The sequence below is a fragment of the Camelina sativa genome, chromosome 5 (assembly GCF_030686135.1).
Source record: "Camelina sativa cultivar CO46 ecotype springtype chromosome 5, ASM3068613v1".
Classification (NCBI taxonomy): domain Eukaryota; kingdom Viridiplantae; phylum Streptophyta; class Magnoliopsida; order Brassicales; family Brassicaceae; genus Camelina; species Camelina sativa.
Window position 1 is genome coordinate 8,522,287 of NC_141884.1, and position 16,885 is coordinate 8,539,171.

The 16,885-nt window shown below is 33.1% G+C and overlaps 2 protein-coding genes and 1 pseudogene across 3 annotated transcripts; all 3 read left to right on the plus strand.

Annotated features, from left to right (window-relative positions):
* Window positions 1-129: 129 nt before the first annotated feature.
* On the plus strand, window positions 130-2,882 carry LOC104786242 (uncharacterized). Its single transcript, XM_010511603.3, has one exon. It carries the CDS (start codon window positions 978-980, stop codon window positions 2,766-2,768), a length of 1,791 nt encoding a protein of 596 aa, XP_010509905.1. The 5' UTR covers window positions 130-977; the 3' UTR covers window positions 2,769-2,882.
* An 8,864-nt stretch (window positions 2,883-11,746) lies between these two features.
* Window positions 11,747-13,638, plus strand: LOC104786243 (auxin-responsive protein IAA13). Of its 2 annotated transcripts, none has more exons than XM_010511605.3 (4): window positions 11,747-12,314; window positions 12,613-13,026; window positions 13,105-13,166; window positions 13,262-13,638. In XM_010511605.3, the coding sequence occupies exons 1-4, from the start codon at window positions 12,094-12,096 to the stop codon at window positions 13,309-13,311; spliced, it is 747 nt and encodes a 248-aa protein (XP_010509907.1). In that variant the 5' UTR covers window positions 11,747-12,093; the 3' UTR covers window positions 13,312-13,638. The 2 variants fall into 2 exon arrangements, with proteins under 2 accessions (XP_010509907.1, XP_010509906.1); XM_010511604.3 differs by having other exon boundaries at window positions 11,771-12,314; window positions 12,610-13,026.
* A 703-nt stretch (window positions 13,639-14,341) lies between these two features.
* Window positions 14,342-16,885, plus strand: LOC104786245 (receptor like protein 26 pseudogene; annotated as a pseudogene).

The following is a 16,885-nucleotide window of genomic DNA, read 5'->3' on the forward strand; positions in this document are numbered from 1 at the left end:
GCACAAGCTTTGATGAATCTTGCAGTAATTGTTTTTGACATTTAATCGCATATTATGTGATGGGGCATACGGATAGGGTGGTCCATTTGTTGCTTTAATACAAGTATTAATATAACAAGCATATTACGAATTTACGTTTATACAGCCACACAGATTACATACCATTACCAAAACGGAGAACAAGGCTCACACGATCACTAGAGACAGAGAGACACACAGAGTGTGGCATTAAAAAAACAACTTGACTCTTAACCAGATGTAGTGATGTACCACAATCATAATGACATTGGATTTGGGCCATGACTGTCTCATTTGGGCTACCAAAAATAACACAGCTTCTCAAAATGTGGTAGACGTAACAACACTCACATAATGCAGATGAAACCTCTCTACCCTAATATTTATCTGTCAATCACTTTTCAAGAAAACAGTTAGCCTCTGGTGTCTGTCGTATCGTTGTACATTAATAAGATTTAAGAGTATACTTCATATCTGATATCTCTGAGAATTGACAATTTCGATCCTATTAACTCCTAATATAGCAAACTTCTACAAATTATACTAAAGATTATCACATAACCCCTAATTTTCTCTTTCTCTCTCACAATTTCTTCACAACCCAACCCATATATGGAACCTAAGATCGACTCTCGTTCTTCTCTCTCTCCTCTCTCTCCTTCAAAGGTTAATAAAAAACATGTAAAAATAAAAAAAAGAGATAGGAAGCAATGGCTAATTCCTAATCCATTCCATTCGGGGATTTGCCACCAAAGAATAACAATCTTTGATGATCTATCCAATAGAGAATCGTTCCCTCCTTAGGGGGCCAATCAAGAATTCCACATTTCAATTCCATAGTTCTTTCAATTCTCCTGATTCCATCAAATGTGACTGATTTGAACAACACACTTTTTTTTTCTTAATTACCAAAAAAGAAGAACAATAATAACACACATTGATTGTGTCCCAAACAAACAATGTCGATGTTTCCTTCATTCCAATTACTAGAGCTCAACATAATCTCTGCCCAAGATCTAGCTCCTCTCTCACGTAAAATGAAGACCTACGCGGTGGCTTGGGTTCACTCCGAACGCAAACTCACCACCCGCGTAGATTACACTGGTGGTGTAAACCCAACTTGGAACGACAAGTTCGTCTTCCGAGTCAACGAAGATTTCCTCTACGCCGATACTTCAGCTGTCGTCGTCGAAATCTACGGCTTACATTGGTTCCGTGATGTTCACGTTGGCACAGTCCGTGTCCTCATCAGCAACCTAATCCCACCAAATCGTCGACCTGGATACCGAAGCAACGACGAGTATCGTCGTACACCCCCTCCTGGAATGCGTTTCGTCGCGCTTCAAGTTCGTCGACCATCAGGTCGCCCTCAAGGAATACTAAACATCGGCGTTGGAATACTTGACGGATCAATGCGTAGTATGCCGCTTTACACGAATATGGATTCATCTGCAGTTGGTTACAGAGATTTGCTAGGAGAAGATGATCCACATTTACAGAACTTGCATCTTAATAGCTTCAAAGGAAGCTCAAAGAATCCACATTCTCCATCTTCAAAACAGTTCCAATCCGTAGTCTCGAAGCCACCGATACTCCGTCGTACAAAGAGCGATACGAGCTCAATGGTTGTTTCTGATCTTCTAAGCAGAGCAGAACGGAGCCGTGTAACTAACAGGAAGCCAGTGAGTGCGTTAATGAGCAGCGAATCGGAAACTGTACCTACAACATCGGGACACGATTCTATGACGTCAGATTCCGATGCTACTGATTACGTACCACCTTATCAATCACCAAAGATTCCAAGTCGGAGATACGATCCATACGAGCCTGATTTCATAGATCAATCACCAAGAGAGAGCCCTAATGTGATGCGACCGAGAAGTGAAAGAGAGAGATACGAAGAGTCACCTTATCATTCCTACGACCGTTCACGCAAAACTCCGAGAAGATCTACGCCGATGATTCAAAAACCAAGACCGCCGAGAGACTATGACCGCACCAGCAGCCGCGCTTCACCGTATTTGTCGAGGCATGGAACACCGTTGAGATCGAACATCGTCGCGTCAACTCCGATTAGATCTAATATGGTTACATCAAGTCCGATGAGATCCGTCGGCGTTGGATCTACTCCGAGGAGATCTAACATCCTCGGTTCGACTCCGTTAAGATCCAACATCGTCGGATCAACTCCGATTCGATCTAACTACATGGCTACACCGATGAAATCGCCTCTACAGTTTGGTACTCCGATGAGATCTAATTTAGCAGGACGACCGATTTTAACCGAATCGGAATTAGGTCCGTCGCCATCAGAAGTAGCGCAAAAGATGGCGAAAGAGAGATCGCAAGCTAACGACACAGAGAGCTCGATTCTTAGTGAATGGAGCTTAGACGACGATAGCAACATCGAAGGTCTCCGATCGAAACTGGAGCGGTGGCGAACGGAGCTTCCGCCGCTTTACGATTTCGGATCGAGTCATCAGAGCAGCGATGTCGGAAGTGGTGCCATTGTTGTTGCAAACACAGGTGGAGGGAAAAGCTCGAGGAAGAGAACTCCGGCGGTGAAGAAGAAGCATAATCGCCGTCACACTGAAGGAGGTAACGGACTTTTCTCGTGTTTCAGTAATCTGTGTGGTGTGGAGTGTACGTTCGTGTGTGGAGGCGGGTCGGATGCTGACGGGTCGAAAAAGAAAGGTGGGTCGGGGCGTTTGCCTCGCCTGGGCTCTGCTGATGATTTGAGTTATTTGTGATTTTTTTTTTTTTTACCTTTTTAATTTTTAGACTGACCGGTATTTTTTTTTTTTTTGTAAATATAATTTGTATAATCGTCTTTCACATGTCATTGAAAAAAATATCTCATGCCCTTTCTCTTTCGTATTATAAATTATACTATAAAAGACTAAATGACTAATATAATATATACTAAATATATAAAAAATGAGATGAAAATGTAGAGTAACATTATGTGACTATGCTTATTTTATTTTATTTTGAATGTCATAAATATTAGTCTTTTGATTTTCTTTTTTTATACTAATAACTAAGAGGTTTTGGATCTGAACCCATACATCTTTTCAAATTACTGTTAAAGTATTTTAAAGTTCTTCCCAAATTGTCATTCGAACCGGTGATTTAAATATTTTGTCTAAAGTTTTAAAGTTTATTTTCTAGTGTTTTACTGTTATATTTGTTCTTAAAAACTAGGTTTTGAACTCATACTACGCGTGGGTTTATTTGATATATATTGATAAAAATTATATATAGTTGATGATGGTAATAAAATATTATATTATAAAAAAATTGAAATTAGTATTGAAGAAAAAATTAAATTTCAGATACAGATTTTTTAAAAATATAAAAATCAGTTGTATTATCAGTTGTATTATAAAATCAAATCTGATCAAAAAGTCATGAATTTAACTCGATATCCAGGCAAGGCGGATCAAACTGGTGACTCACATATCCTAAACTATTCTTTTGACCACCAGAAAAACGAAACAATTTTATAATCATGAATTTATCTCATTTTTTTATATTTAATTGATCGCTACCACCTATGTTTTAGTGTTTTTTATTCAATATTTTCTTATTCTTTATATTATTTATTGTCAAATTTTGTGGTGATTGTCATCGTTACTTTTACCGTCCGGTTCTCGTTAATTATACTCTTCTTCCTCGTCTACTTCTCCACATTCTTCCACTGAAAAACCTTTTTTTCGACTACCACACAATTTGTTAACCATCAAACTCCAAGACCAAAATCATTTATTTTCTCATAAAACTTGTGCCATTCATGAACACCAGCATAGTCAACACATGCACCCAATTATTAATAATTTCATTCATATACTTATTTGATTTTAGATCCACACGTATTGAAACTTGTCGAACCAAAATCCTTACTTGCAGAGAAAGTAATATAAACACATGTATAGTTAAAACAATATTTGTGCTTTCCGATCTTTCTTCTTTAAACTCAAATAACATCAAATCAAGGTCTTGTGACATCAATTCTTCTTTCTTAAACTTAAAAAATTTACAGCAAAAATATCAAATCATCTGTAAAGTCATACACAAAAACATGTTTTACAGCTCATAAAAGACATAAAGCACAAACGGAGATAAGTCAGATATTTTCAAGATATTAAAAAATTTTGATATAAAATATTTAGTAATTCTTAAACTTTTAAATTTTTAATAGAGATTAAATATTTTAAACTTTAGATGTAGTTTAAATGTTTGTAATATTTTATTTTTTTAGAGTTAAATATTTATGACACTTTAACTATTTATAGAGTTTAAAGAGTTATAATATTTTAAACTTTGTATGGAGGTATTTATAATATTTTTAAACATTCTATAAAGTTTAAATATAAACCTTTAAAATTTTTAATTTGTTAAAATAAAAAAAAATAAAAAAAATTTTGGAAACCTAATAAATAAAGGTTCTTGCTAATTTATTGTTAAAACATATTAGTTTTATTTATAATGGTTCTTAGCCATTGTCTAAAATTTTCTAACCGATGTGGGACATTGTACATATTTCTTTTATTTCTATAGATTTTATTTTTTTCTAAAAAATCTTAATAATATAGATTACTACTATATTTCCAAAAATGTTAATTAGTGAAATATCTAATTATTATCAGTTGTTTTAAATCATATATGGACACCTTTAGGAGTTTATAGATTCAACTTTTTATTAGTATAGATATAATATTTTAAACTTTCTATGGAGGTTAAGTAATTGTAATATCTTAAAACATTTTATGAAGTTACAAATTATATTTTAAACTTTATAATATTTTAAACTCTTAAAATTTACAAATTATATTTAAAAACCTTTTAAAAGCTAAAAATTCAAAAGTTATAATATTTTGAAACCTTTTAAAAGCTACGACTTTTAGAAGTTTCAATATTTATAACATTTAAAACTTTTAAAAGGTTTCAAAATATAATATTTGAACCTTTTAAAAAGTTTCAATATTTATAATATTTAACTTTTAAAATTTTAAATATTATAATATTTTCTGAAACTTTTCAAAGTTTTAGTTTGATCAAATTAAAAACCGGATCAAACCGAATAAAACTTTTAAACTTAGACGCCTGATAAGTCAAGTTTTCCTGCTCATTCGTTGTTAGAAGTATATTATATTATTTATACTGGTTCTAAACCATTGTCTAAAAAATTTCTAGCCGATGTGGGACGTTGTACATAATTTTTTTATTTACATAAATTTAAAATTTTCCTTTTTCTAAAAATTCTTAATATAGAAAATTCTTGAAATTTTTAAAAAATGTTAATGAATGACATGTCAAATCATGATAGATCGTTTAAAAATCTAAATAATATAGAAATTCTAGAAATTAAAAAAATTGTTAATTAGTGATAGATTGTTTAAAAAATTGTTAATTGCTAATTCCTATTTGTGGTTTTAAATCCTAGGTGGACACCTTAAGAAGCTTATAGCTCCTACTTTTATTTAGTATAGATTATAAGAGAAATTGAAAAGTGCTATTATACCTTTTCTCAAAAAAAATATAGGAGAAAGAAAAAGTTGATTTTAATCTAATATAATCAATTTTTTTGAAGTTTTATAGCTTGTTATGTGAAAACAATATGTGTTTCTTTATGTAGTTCAAGCATTTGATAAATGTTGTATCAATCTAAATAACTGTTTTGATTGGTAATTACTCCTTATCGTTGTATAATGTGATTTTCTAAACTTTTGATAATTTTCAATTTTGAAAACCATGTTAAAAACAATATTTTTACTTTTTTTGGGTATAGTTATCACTACCACTATTCTTTTATTTCAGTTTTCTCTCGTTTATCATTTTTCCACTGAAACAAAATATTGCTTTATAAATGATTTAAAAAAAAAAATTAAAATACTGACGAAAATGTGATCACGGTGACCGATGAAAGGAAAACAAAACAGGATCACTTTTTGGTGGATTCGTTCAGAAAGTTTAAATAAATTTAATTGTCACTTATAATATATACTGATGTAAGTATATATAGGTTTCCACGAAATAATTAAAAACTCTATAAATTAATAAATACTATAAATTAATAAATTTTGTTGGTTTCAAGTTGGGCCAATGTAAAAATTAACAAAATTCAATAGATAATAAGATAATAATTTTTTTGAAATCTCCATGTAAAATATAGTCCCAATAATATTATAAATTAATAATCATGTAAATTTATATATATATATATAGTGATATAATAATGTATATTTCTCTTAAAGCTCATTTCTATAGAACAACTGTAATGTTGTATTTTCAAACTATAACTATATCTCTAAAATATTTTATAACATATCATAAAAATAGTTAATTTTTAAAGTTTTCAATTTTTATATATGCATCATTTACAATTTGATAATTTGACAGACTATTAAAATAGGAAAATTGATATTATTCATAAATTTAAATTTATGTATTTCATGTGTATAAGTCAATTTGTCTATAGTATTTGTAATTAATTGTTAATAATGTTTTCTAAATATTACAAATTCAATTCTTAAACCATAATATTTACAACATTCGAAAATCTAATCTTATTTTGCTAAAATTGTCTCAATTCATAATTTTTAAAAATTTAAACAATTAAAAATATATCTATAAATTAATAATTATTATTTTATAGTATAAATTAATAATTATTAATTTATAGATAAATTAATATCACTATAAATTAATAAAATGTTTTGGTTCCAACATTATTAATTTATAGAGGTTTTACAGAGAGGCGCGAGAAAGGGCGCGTGAGAGAAGAAGTAATACAGAGAGGCGCGAGAAAAGGGAATTTGTGTCTTGCACTAAACGGGTAAAACATCCGGGTGGTCCGCAAAACCCATTGAACAACGTGTCGTATTAATATTAAAAGCTCGTGTCCTGATCCACGCGCTCTTGTCGTTTTGTCTCCCTAAAACGACAGCCTTTCTTTTTAGTATTTTTTTACTTTTTCAATAGTACTAGTAAGTAATTTTCCTCACAAGCATTTCTCCTCGCGTAAATGGTAAAATTTAGAACAGTGAAATGATTATATACAGTTTATATACTATATTCAACCTGATTTGTTGTCATTTCAATATTTCATCATCTTTAGTGATATATATATATATATATATATATATATATATATAAATAAAGAGAACTGTCATTTTACTATTACTGTTTTGCATGTAAATGTAATTAAGGTTATTTTCTACTGTCCATCGTTCCGGAATATTACTAGTCAAATTCTGAGTTTTTTTTTTCTGTCTTACTCATAAACACTTACTTAACTTCAGATATGTCATGTAATCATGTTAGTTCATACATGATATACCAAAACTATCTTTTATTAGTATGTTATGATCTTAATAAAGAAAGACTAACGTCGTTTCTTCTGCATATTGTCTATAGAAGGGTGTTATATTAAAATAACAACTTATCTCTTTCTAAAAATCATGACTAATTCTTAATCTTACTTTACAGAATACAATGCTCTTACAAACTTATCATATTTTTTTATTTTTTTCTTAGAACAATCATATATAAGATCAGTCAAATCAAACAAATTGTATATATTTACATCATACAAGCGTGAAAAGTCATTTGAAATGTCATATAAGTTACAATTTTGGAACGTTTTTCACCTTTATCAAATATATATATTTACAAGCGTGAAGTAATCTCCATCATTTATGCTCAACATTTGATTACAAATTATATATCATGAATCTGCTTTCTGTCTTTTCCTTATGATTCCAAATGATATTGACTCTCTCAACTTGCTGCATGTTCTCAAGTTACAAAACACAATTCACGGTACATTTGATCCAAACTTTAATCCGTTGAAACATACATGAGCTAGATTGATTTGAAATTCAGGATGTTAAAAAAAGCTTTACAAACGAAAACAATGTATAACTTTTCCTTTACATTAGTTACAAATGAGAAAAACTTACATATGCGTTTCTTACTTATCGAGTTAAATTATTATTGATACACGAAGTCAAGGTGAAAAAAGCCTTCGCCGGATGAGTTATCTAATTTATAACAACTTTTTAACAACGTTCACTAATACTATATGATAGATTTATGCATATATTAAATGACTGTTTCGTATATAATCTAGTAGTAGTATTTTTTTATTTATTTTACCTTTATTAGACAACCCCACAGCCCACTTGGGTTTCGACTTTATAGTTAAAGCAATGTTCGTGCCTTTTGTCCTATAAAGGAACGACACAGATAGCCGAAGAAAAAAAGAAAAAACAAACTAAGAAGTGAATAAAATTGCAAAACGAGTCGAAGAAAATTTGTGAATATTAAAAAAATCACACGCAATTCTAGAACAAACGTAGATAACGTGAAAAAACATATAGAATCAAATATTTGATATTGACTAACTGATAGTACTTGGAACTGAGAGAATTAAGTCGCTTTGAAGTTTGAAGAGGTTCTCTCAGGTGTCCTGAATTTCTAAGAAAAAAAAAAACAAAAAAACACTGCTGTATAAATATAGGATATCTTTTTTTGTGTGTGAAATATTCCTGTATGTACTGGGAAATTTCAAAAAAAAACTTTGATAACTAGCTAATAATATATTCATTTTAAACTCTTAAAAGAAATCATAAATCATTTGTTGAACTATTGTTGCAATATACAACCAAAATAAAATTCTATAAGAGAAAAAGATGCATATAAATCTTTAGTAGAATGAGCAATAAAAGTTCTTTTAACGATTAGAAAATAGTGTCCTTAGTTAAACATTGTGAGATAAGTAATTACATTTTAATAGATTATGTGATTAATCAATATATATGTATGTATATTATTTTGTGATTATCTAATTTTAGATCGTTAAAAATACTAATGCTGTTTTTAAAATGCTACTTTTTAAAAAATAAGTTTTTAATTCTAAACAAATCCATCAATACAGATTTAGGTAGTACGAAATACAATATCTCATTTAGTCATGATTTTGATCAAAAGAGAAATTTCCACACATCAATTGCGATTGAGAAAGTTTTCAAAGGATCATCATAGCATACCAAGAAACATAATGATGAATTACCTCATCACCACTATTTATATAATAATTTCCTATGAAAACCAATTTTGTTCTCACTTTATTTGAAACTCATCATAGTCCTCCACGAAAAGAAGAAAAGAAAAGAATATGGCATATATTTTGCGAAGAAGTTATAGTATTTGTTTAATTACATCAAATAATAAACTAGTAAAACTAATTTGATTAGTGAAGTAAATGAATCTATCATATCAAAAAATGTTATACTATTGCGGTATTCCCTATTACTTAAAGAAAAAATTACTCAGATATATTTCAAAAGTTGGTTTAGTCTTGATATATATATACTTTTTAAAAATTGCTAAGATATTTAGTGTTTTAGGTATAATTACAATTTATCTTTTAGGTTAATTTTTTATTTTTAATTCCGAAAATATTTAAAAAATACACATCAGCAAACGATTCCACGTCATTATTGACAGTGAACGTCTGATTTATATTATTTCACAGCTGAGTTATAATACTTAAGAAAAAACGAAAGGTTTTGTATATTCATATAATGGCTGAGTTATAATGCTTGGTGGTTGACTTATAACAATAAATAAGCTGAAAGTGAACGTCCGATTTATATTACTTCACGGCTGAATTATAATACTTAAGGGAAACCGAAAAGTCTCATAGATTCATATGACGGCTGAGTTAAAATGTTTCGTGGCTGACTTATAACAAGAAATAAAAGTAAACAGCTGAATTTTATTACTTGACAGCTGAGTTATAATACTTAAGGGAAAACAAAAAGTCTCTTAGATTCATATGACGGCTGAGTTATAATGCTTTGTGGTTGACTTATTAGCTGTTTCATCCTTCCTCGCGTTCAATCCATAATCATCGAGAACAAGCTTCACAAGCTTGTCGTGCGTTGTTTCCACATCTATTTGCACAAATCTACACCCTATATCATCGGTGTTAAATATATTTGTGTTTTTTTTACCCAATTACCAGAAACAACAATTACCGGAACTGGATCCATGAAAGAAAATGCAGAAGAATGAGGAAAATTAATAAGAATGAGAAAAATTAAGAAGTGAAAAACAAGGTGAAGAGCAAGGTAAAGAACAAGGTGAAGAAGAAGGTAAAGAACTTCACTTTTGAAATAGGTGAAGAAGATGGAAGGCGAAAAAACGACGTTTCGTATTCCCGGAGAAGATGATGACATGGAATGATGACATGAATGATGCGTCCGAGGTGGCAAGTCAGCCACCAAATGAACATGTAAATCAGCCTAATTAAATCAGCCATCAAACAAGATTATAACTCAGCCGCAATATGAATACTATTACAGTAATTGAAAAGCAAAAAAATGGCTGTCAAATTCAGCCGCTTAATCAACTGAAAATTTGTAACTCAGCCGTATCGTTTAATAAGTCTGTCGTAACTGAATGATATTCTAGTAATTAATCTTCTGCTATTAAGTCAGCCGTAAAATAACCGAGTTGTCCGATAAGTCAGCTTATGACGGCTGAGTTATAGTGTTTAAGCATAACTCAGCCGTAACGACATCTTATAAATCAGCCGTTGTTCATAACTTAGCTAGCCGGAAAAAGTTAATTCAGCCGTGTCATAGTGATAACTCAGCCAAAATTTTGACAACTTAACCATCGGATGAAAACTCAGCCATAAGGACGGCTGAGTTATAGTATAACTCAGCCAGATTTCATTAAGTCAGCCGTAATGTTTGGCTGAGTTATGATCTAAGTCAGCCGTCTACTCTTACTCAAATGTTTTTTCCATAAATCAGCCCTAACATACCATAACTAAGCCGTCATTACCTTTGTAACGTGTTACGGCTGCATTATTTAATACATTGTCAACGATTTCTGACGTGGCCTCTGACGTGACAATGATATTTTTGTAATTACATTTTTTTCGATAACATAAAACAAAAGCACACTGGGTATTTTAAAAATACCCAAAATATCCTACTAATAAAAAAGATTTGTTGGTTCTGGTAATATTACCTAAAATACAAATACTGATATTCATAGCAATCTTTTAAGTTGAGACCATAAGAACATAATTGATGCTAAAATATTGGAAGATTAATATAAATTTATAAAACAAAATAAATTAGTCACTCCAATCAAAATTGAACAGTTGTTTATCCCACCATATTCATATATTCCAATAGTAGTGATCCACACCAATTATACCCAAATTCAACTTTTTTCAAAACTGGTACTTAGCTATTAAATTTTCACATACTTAGCATTTGCTATGAACATGATAGAAAAGCATATAGCTAACAAACACTACAAATAACCTCATATAGAAATCATCAAAACGAATACAAATTCTAACAAAAACAGAAAAGTAAGTGTGTGATGTGAAAACAAAGCTTTCCACAAATATAAACAACACACAAACACAACAGTTTTTTTTGTTTAATACTACTAGTACTAGAGTTCAATAAGATATTGTTTAGTACTACTAGAGTTTAATAAGATATTGATTTTTATAAAAAAACATAGGAGAGAACGATGAGGCAAACGGGAGCACGACAAGTTTGATAATGTCGGGGAGGAAAAAGATTAAGAAGATTTATTAATATTAATATTAAAATTAAGTCTCTTAATCAAAATCAAAATTAATGAAAATACTAATAAAGTAAAAGAAAGAAAGAAAGAAGAAGAAGAATGGCATTGTTGTTGGTATGGCCACTACCAGACATAAGGGACCTACGCTTCTCATCACTCTCTCCACCACCTAATCCTTTCTCTTCTCTCTTTCTTCTTCTTCAAAAACTCTCTCTTTCAGATTTCAAGAAACCCTTAAAATCCTCTCTCTGTCTCTTTCTGTTTGTTTGTTTTCTTGTTTCCTTCTCCCTCTCTCTCTCTCTCTTTCTTTCTTTCTTTCTTTGTCTCCTTTCCCAGGTTTTTTCTTTTGCTCTCTCTCTGCTCTGCCTTCTTGTTTCTCAAAAGACTCTCTCTTTCGTGTTGATTCTTAGGGCTCTTTCATTTTTGTGTTGCTGTTGTTGTCTGTCTCTGATGATTACTGAACTTGAGATGGGGAAAGGTGAGAGTGAGCTTGAGCTTGGTCTTGGGCTGAGTCTTGGCGGTGGAACAGGAGCCAAGATTGGTGGTAAATCAGGTGGTGGCGCGTGGGGAGAGCGTGGTAGGCTTTTGACTGCTAAGGATTTTCCTTCTGTTGGCTCTAAACGTGCTGCTGATTCTTCTTCTCACGCTGGTTCATCTCCTCCTCGTTCAAGGTTCGTCTTTTATAACTAAATCAAGTGTTTGATGTGAAATTGTTATTCTTCTTGGAACAGAGTTTGTTGTTTAGGAGTTTCTTAAAGATTCTTTAGTGTGTTTAGCTGTTGTTAAATAAAGCTCTCTAGATCAATCATGCAGAAAGAGTTGTGTATTCTTGATCTTTAGTTTATGTTGGAACAAGGGCTCTGTTTTTGGAATTAGGAATCTTGATTAGCTGAATCTGTTCTTGGTTGTTGTTGAATTTGTATATTTAGACAAGTCCTGACTGATATATGTTTGATTTGGTTGTAGCAGTCAAGTTGTGGGATGGCCTCCTATTGGGTCACATAGGATGAACAGTTTGGTCAATAACCAAGCTACAAAGTCGGCAAGAGAAGAAGAAGAAGCTGGTAAGAAGAAAGTGAATGATGATCATCAGCAGCCTAAAGATGTGACAAAGAAAGTGAATGGGAAAGTGCAACTTGGGTTTATTAAGGTGAACATGGATGGAGTTGCTATTGGAAGAAAAGTTGATTTGAATGCTCATTCTTCTTATGAGAATTTGGCACAAACTCTAGAAGATATGTTCTTTCGCACTAATCCTGGTACTATCGGGTTAACTGGTCAGTTCACTAAACCGTTGAGGCTTTTGGATGGATCGTCTGAGTTTGTACTTACTTATGAAGATAAGGAAGGAGATTGGATGCTTGTTGGCGATGTTCCTTGGAGGTAATAGAATGTTTTATTATCTCTTAATATCTGATAATTGTGTTTCAATGATCTAAAATGTTTTCGTCATCTTTTTAGAATGTTCATTACCTCGGTGAAAAGGCTTCGAGTGATGAAAACCTCTGAAGCTAATGGACTCGGTATGTGAAACTATCTTGTCTTGATGTCTCTTATTGTTTGTTGAGAATGGAATGAAAAGGTTGGACTGACTGAAACATGTTAATAATATATGCAGCTGCAAGACATCAAGAACCGAAAGAGAGACAACGAAACCAGCCGGCTTAGAGCTCTTTTTCGACAATACGCTGTTACAGGTTTTATATTTTGGGGTTTTTTGCAAGTCTAGTAGTATACTTATGAAGCAAGGCATAAAGGAGAAGAAGCATAAGCTAGATTGATCTTTATATCCAGTTTGTGTATTTCTCTTGGTTCTTCTAATGGTTTTTTTTTTGTGGTTGTCTTTAGGTTTCTTTTTTTTTTTGGGCTGTCTTTTTTTAATTTGCGGTTGCGATTTCACCATATACTATGGATTGAAGAGAATGCTCTTTATTTCTTTTTACTACACTGTAAATATTTGAAGCGCTTATCTCTAATAGTATGGTCTTTAAGGTTTTTTTTTGTTTATGAGTTTGCTCTTGTTTTGATTCGAGAAACTAAAGTCATTTGTGGATACTTTTTCTCCTCAACTTCTACAATCATAAGCATTTAGATCAAATATGTTATCAGAAACAAATAACAATGTACTAACAACTCATAAAAACGTACTTTACTTCCTAAAGTAATGGATTACACTATTCTGTTAACGAACGTTGTCACTTACATGCCTTTGGTGGTGAAATCTTGGTGTTGTTGATCTCTAATGCTTCAAATAAAAAAAGTTCTTAACAGTAAGATCATCACTCACTCAAGTTCTTAACAGTAAGATCATCACTCACTCATCAGAGCTTATATTAGATAACATTGAAAGAAACTATGTGACATGAAAAACTGAGAACTGATCCTACAGATCAAACTCCAATATCATGGATTTACATAAACTGAAGAGAAAAGTGGCAAAGGGAACAAACAAAGACACCGAATGAAGGAGATGAGAGGGAAAAGCAGAGCGAGCTTAACTGTGAGACTTAGTCTGAGTTAGAGGGTTCTAACACAAGTATCTTCTCCAGTTACAAACAAACTAATGTCACTATTAAAGATTACCAACTTTCTGAACTTTGACTTGACTGACTGTTCTCGAATAACCAAGCAAATCATGCCATGTATACGTATACCAAGTCAAAGTTTTTTTGTCTGGTCGTGGTGAAACTCATCATTTCAACTTGTGTTCTGTGAATGATGAGTGACATCTCCAATCCAAAAACCACACCCTCACACATGTATACATACCAATCTTCGACGTTGCTTTGCTTGAAGAACATAATTCTGCCTCAATAAATTCATGATGTCGGAATCCCATCTGCAATTTCCCTCTTTACTTTTACTCTACTGTATCGTCTTTGCTTCAAGCTTCATAGTGATCAACGCTCTTGCTTGTCGTCATGATCAGATCCAATCTCTTCTGAAGTTCAAGAACGAGTTCGAATCCGGTGGTTGCAACCACAGTGACTACTTTAACGGTGTCTTGTGCGATAACACGACTGGTGCTGTCACGAAACTACAACTCCCAATTGGCTGCTTCACTGGAATTCTCAAACCCAACAGTAGCCTCTTCGAGTTCCATCAGCTTAGTTACCTGAATCTTTCTCACAACAACTTCACATCCTCTCCACTATCTTCTGAATTCAGCCATCTCAATAAATTAGAGGTCTTGTCTCTTTCTTCTAATGGCTTTACTGGTCAAGTTCCTTCCTCATACAGTAACCTAACCTTGTTAACCAAGTTGGATATCTCACATAACGAGCTCACTGATAATTTCCAACTTCTCCAGAATCTCACCAAGCTTTCCATTTTGGACCTTTCCTATAATCAATTCTCTGGAACCGTCCCTTCTTCTCTGCTCACTATGCCTTTCTTGTCACATCTTGATATCCGTGGAAACCATCTCACCGGTCCCATTAAAGTTCCCAACTCTTCTTCGTCATCAAGGCTCGAGCACTTGTTCCTTGGGCATAACCATTTCCAAGGAATAATACTAGAGCCTATTTCAAAGCTAATAACCCTCAAAGAACTCGACCTCTCTTTCCTAAACGTAAGCCAACCAATTGACTTAAGAATCTTTACCTCTCTCAAATCATTGCTGAACCTGGAGCTTTCCGGTAATAAGTTATTAGCTGCAAGTCTAACCTCAGATTCTGTTGTTCCACCAAGTTTGTACCGGTTGATGTTAAAGAACTGCAACATCAGCGAGTTCCCAAAGTTTCTAAAGAACCTACAGAATCTTGAACGTTTAGACCTTTCCAACAATAGAATCAAAGGGAAAGTTCCAGAGTGGTTATGAAGTCTTCCCCGATTGAGCATAGTGAGTCTTTCTAAAAATTCCTTCACCGGCTTTGATGGTTCCACAGAGATTCTCCGTAACTCATCAGTTACAATGCTAGATATTAGCTTAAACTCTTTGACAGGACCACTCCCTGTTCCACCACTCTTGATCATCCTCTTTTCTGCATGGAACAATAGTTTCACAGGAGACATACCTCTTTCAATTTGCAACCGAAGCTCTCTCGACGTTCTTGATCTATCCTACAACAATTTCATCGGCTTTATTCCTCAATGCCTGAGTAAGTTATCAACAGTCAATCTCCGGAAGAACAACTTGCAGGGAACTCTTCCCGACACATTTTATAGCAATTCTCTGCTACAAACACTTGATGTTGGGTACAATCAAATAAACGGAAAGCTTCCAAGGTCTCTGGTGAACTGTTCTTTTCTAAAGTTTCTGAATGTGGAGCACAACGAAATATCAGACGTGTTTCCTTTCTGGCTCAAGGTCTTGCCGGATTTGGAAGTCGTTACCCTCCGTTCGAACATGTTTTATGGTCCTGTATCTCTTCCTCAAGGACCTTTAGGGTTTCCCAAGCTGCGGATACTTGATATATCAGATAACAGCTTTAACGGAAGTTTGTCACCAGAGTACTTTGTAAATTGGAGTGCATCATCAAACAAGATATATGGAGATGGGCAGATGTATATGGGAGACTATATGAATGCTCTCTATCAGTATGTTAATACTTTAGACTTGCGATACAAAGGTCTATCTATGGAGCATAAAAAGGTACTGACTTTCTATGTTGCCATAGATTTTTCTGGAAACAGACTTGGTGGACAGATCCCAGATTCTATCGGTCTCTTGACGGCACTCATTGCCCTCAACTTATCCCACAACTCTTTCACTGGCCAAATCCCGGTGTCTTTTGCCAATGTTACCGAACTCGAGTCACTAGATCTGTCTCGAAACAAACTCTCGGGTAAAATCCCTCAAGAACTCAAGACCCTCTCTTTTTTAGCGTACATAAATGTCTCTCATAACCAATTCACGGGAGAAATACCAAAAGGGACACAGATTAGTGGGCAACCTATATCCTCCTTTGAAGGGAATGCAGGGCTTTGTGGTCTTCCTCTCCAGAACATATGCTTTGCCCCTAGTGCTCCCCCAACACAACAAGAAAAACATGAAGATGAGACAGAGGAAGAAGAACTGTACTTGAGCTGGAAAGCAGTAGGAATAGGGTATGGACCTGGACTATTGTTTGGATTGGCAATAGGACATGCCATTGCCCGGACTGGCTCGTCAAGATAATTGGTCCGGATAGGTGCAGAAACCGTTAGAGTTGCTCCGTTCTTGCGTTTTGATCCTTGGATCCTCTGTCAAGTAGTTCATGTGTATGTAATCATATGTATAAAAGACATTCTCTTCTCACCA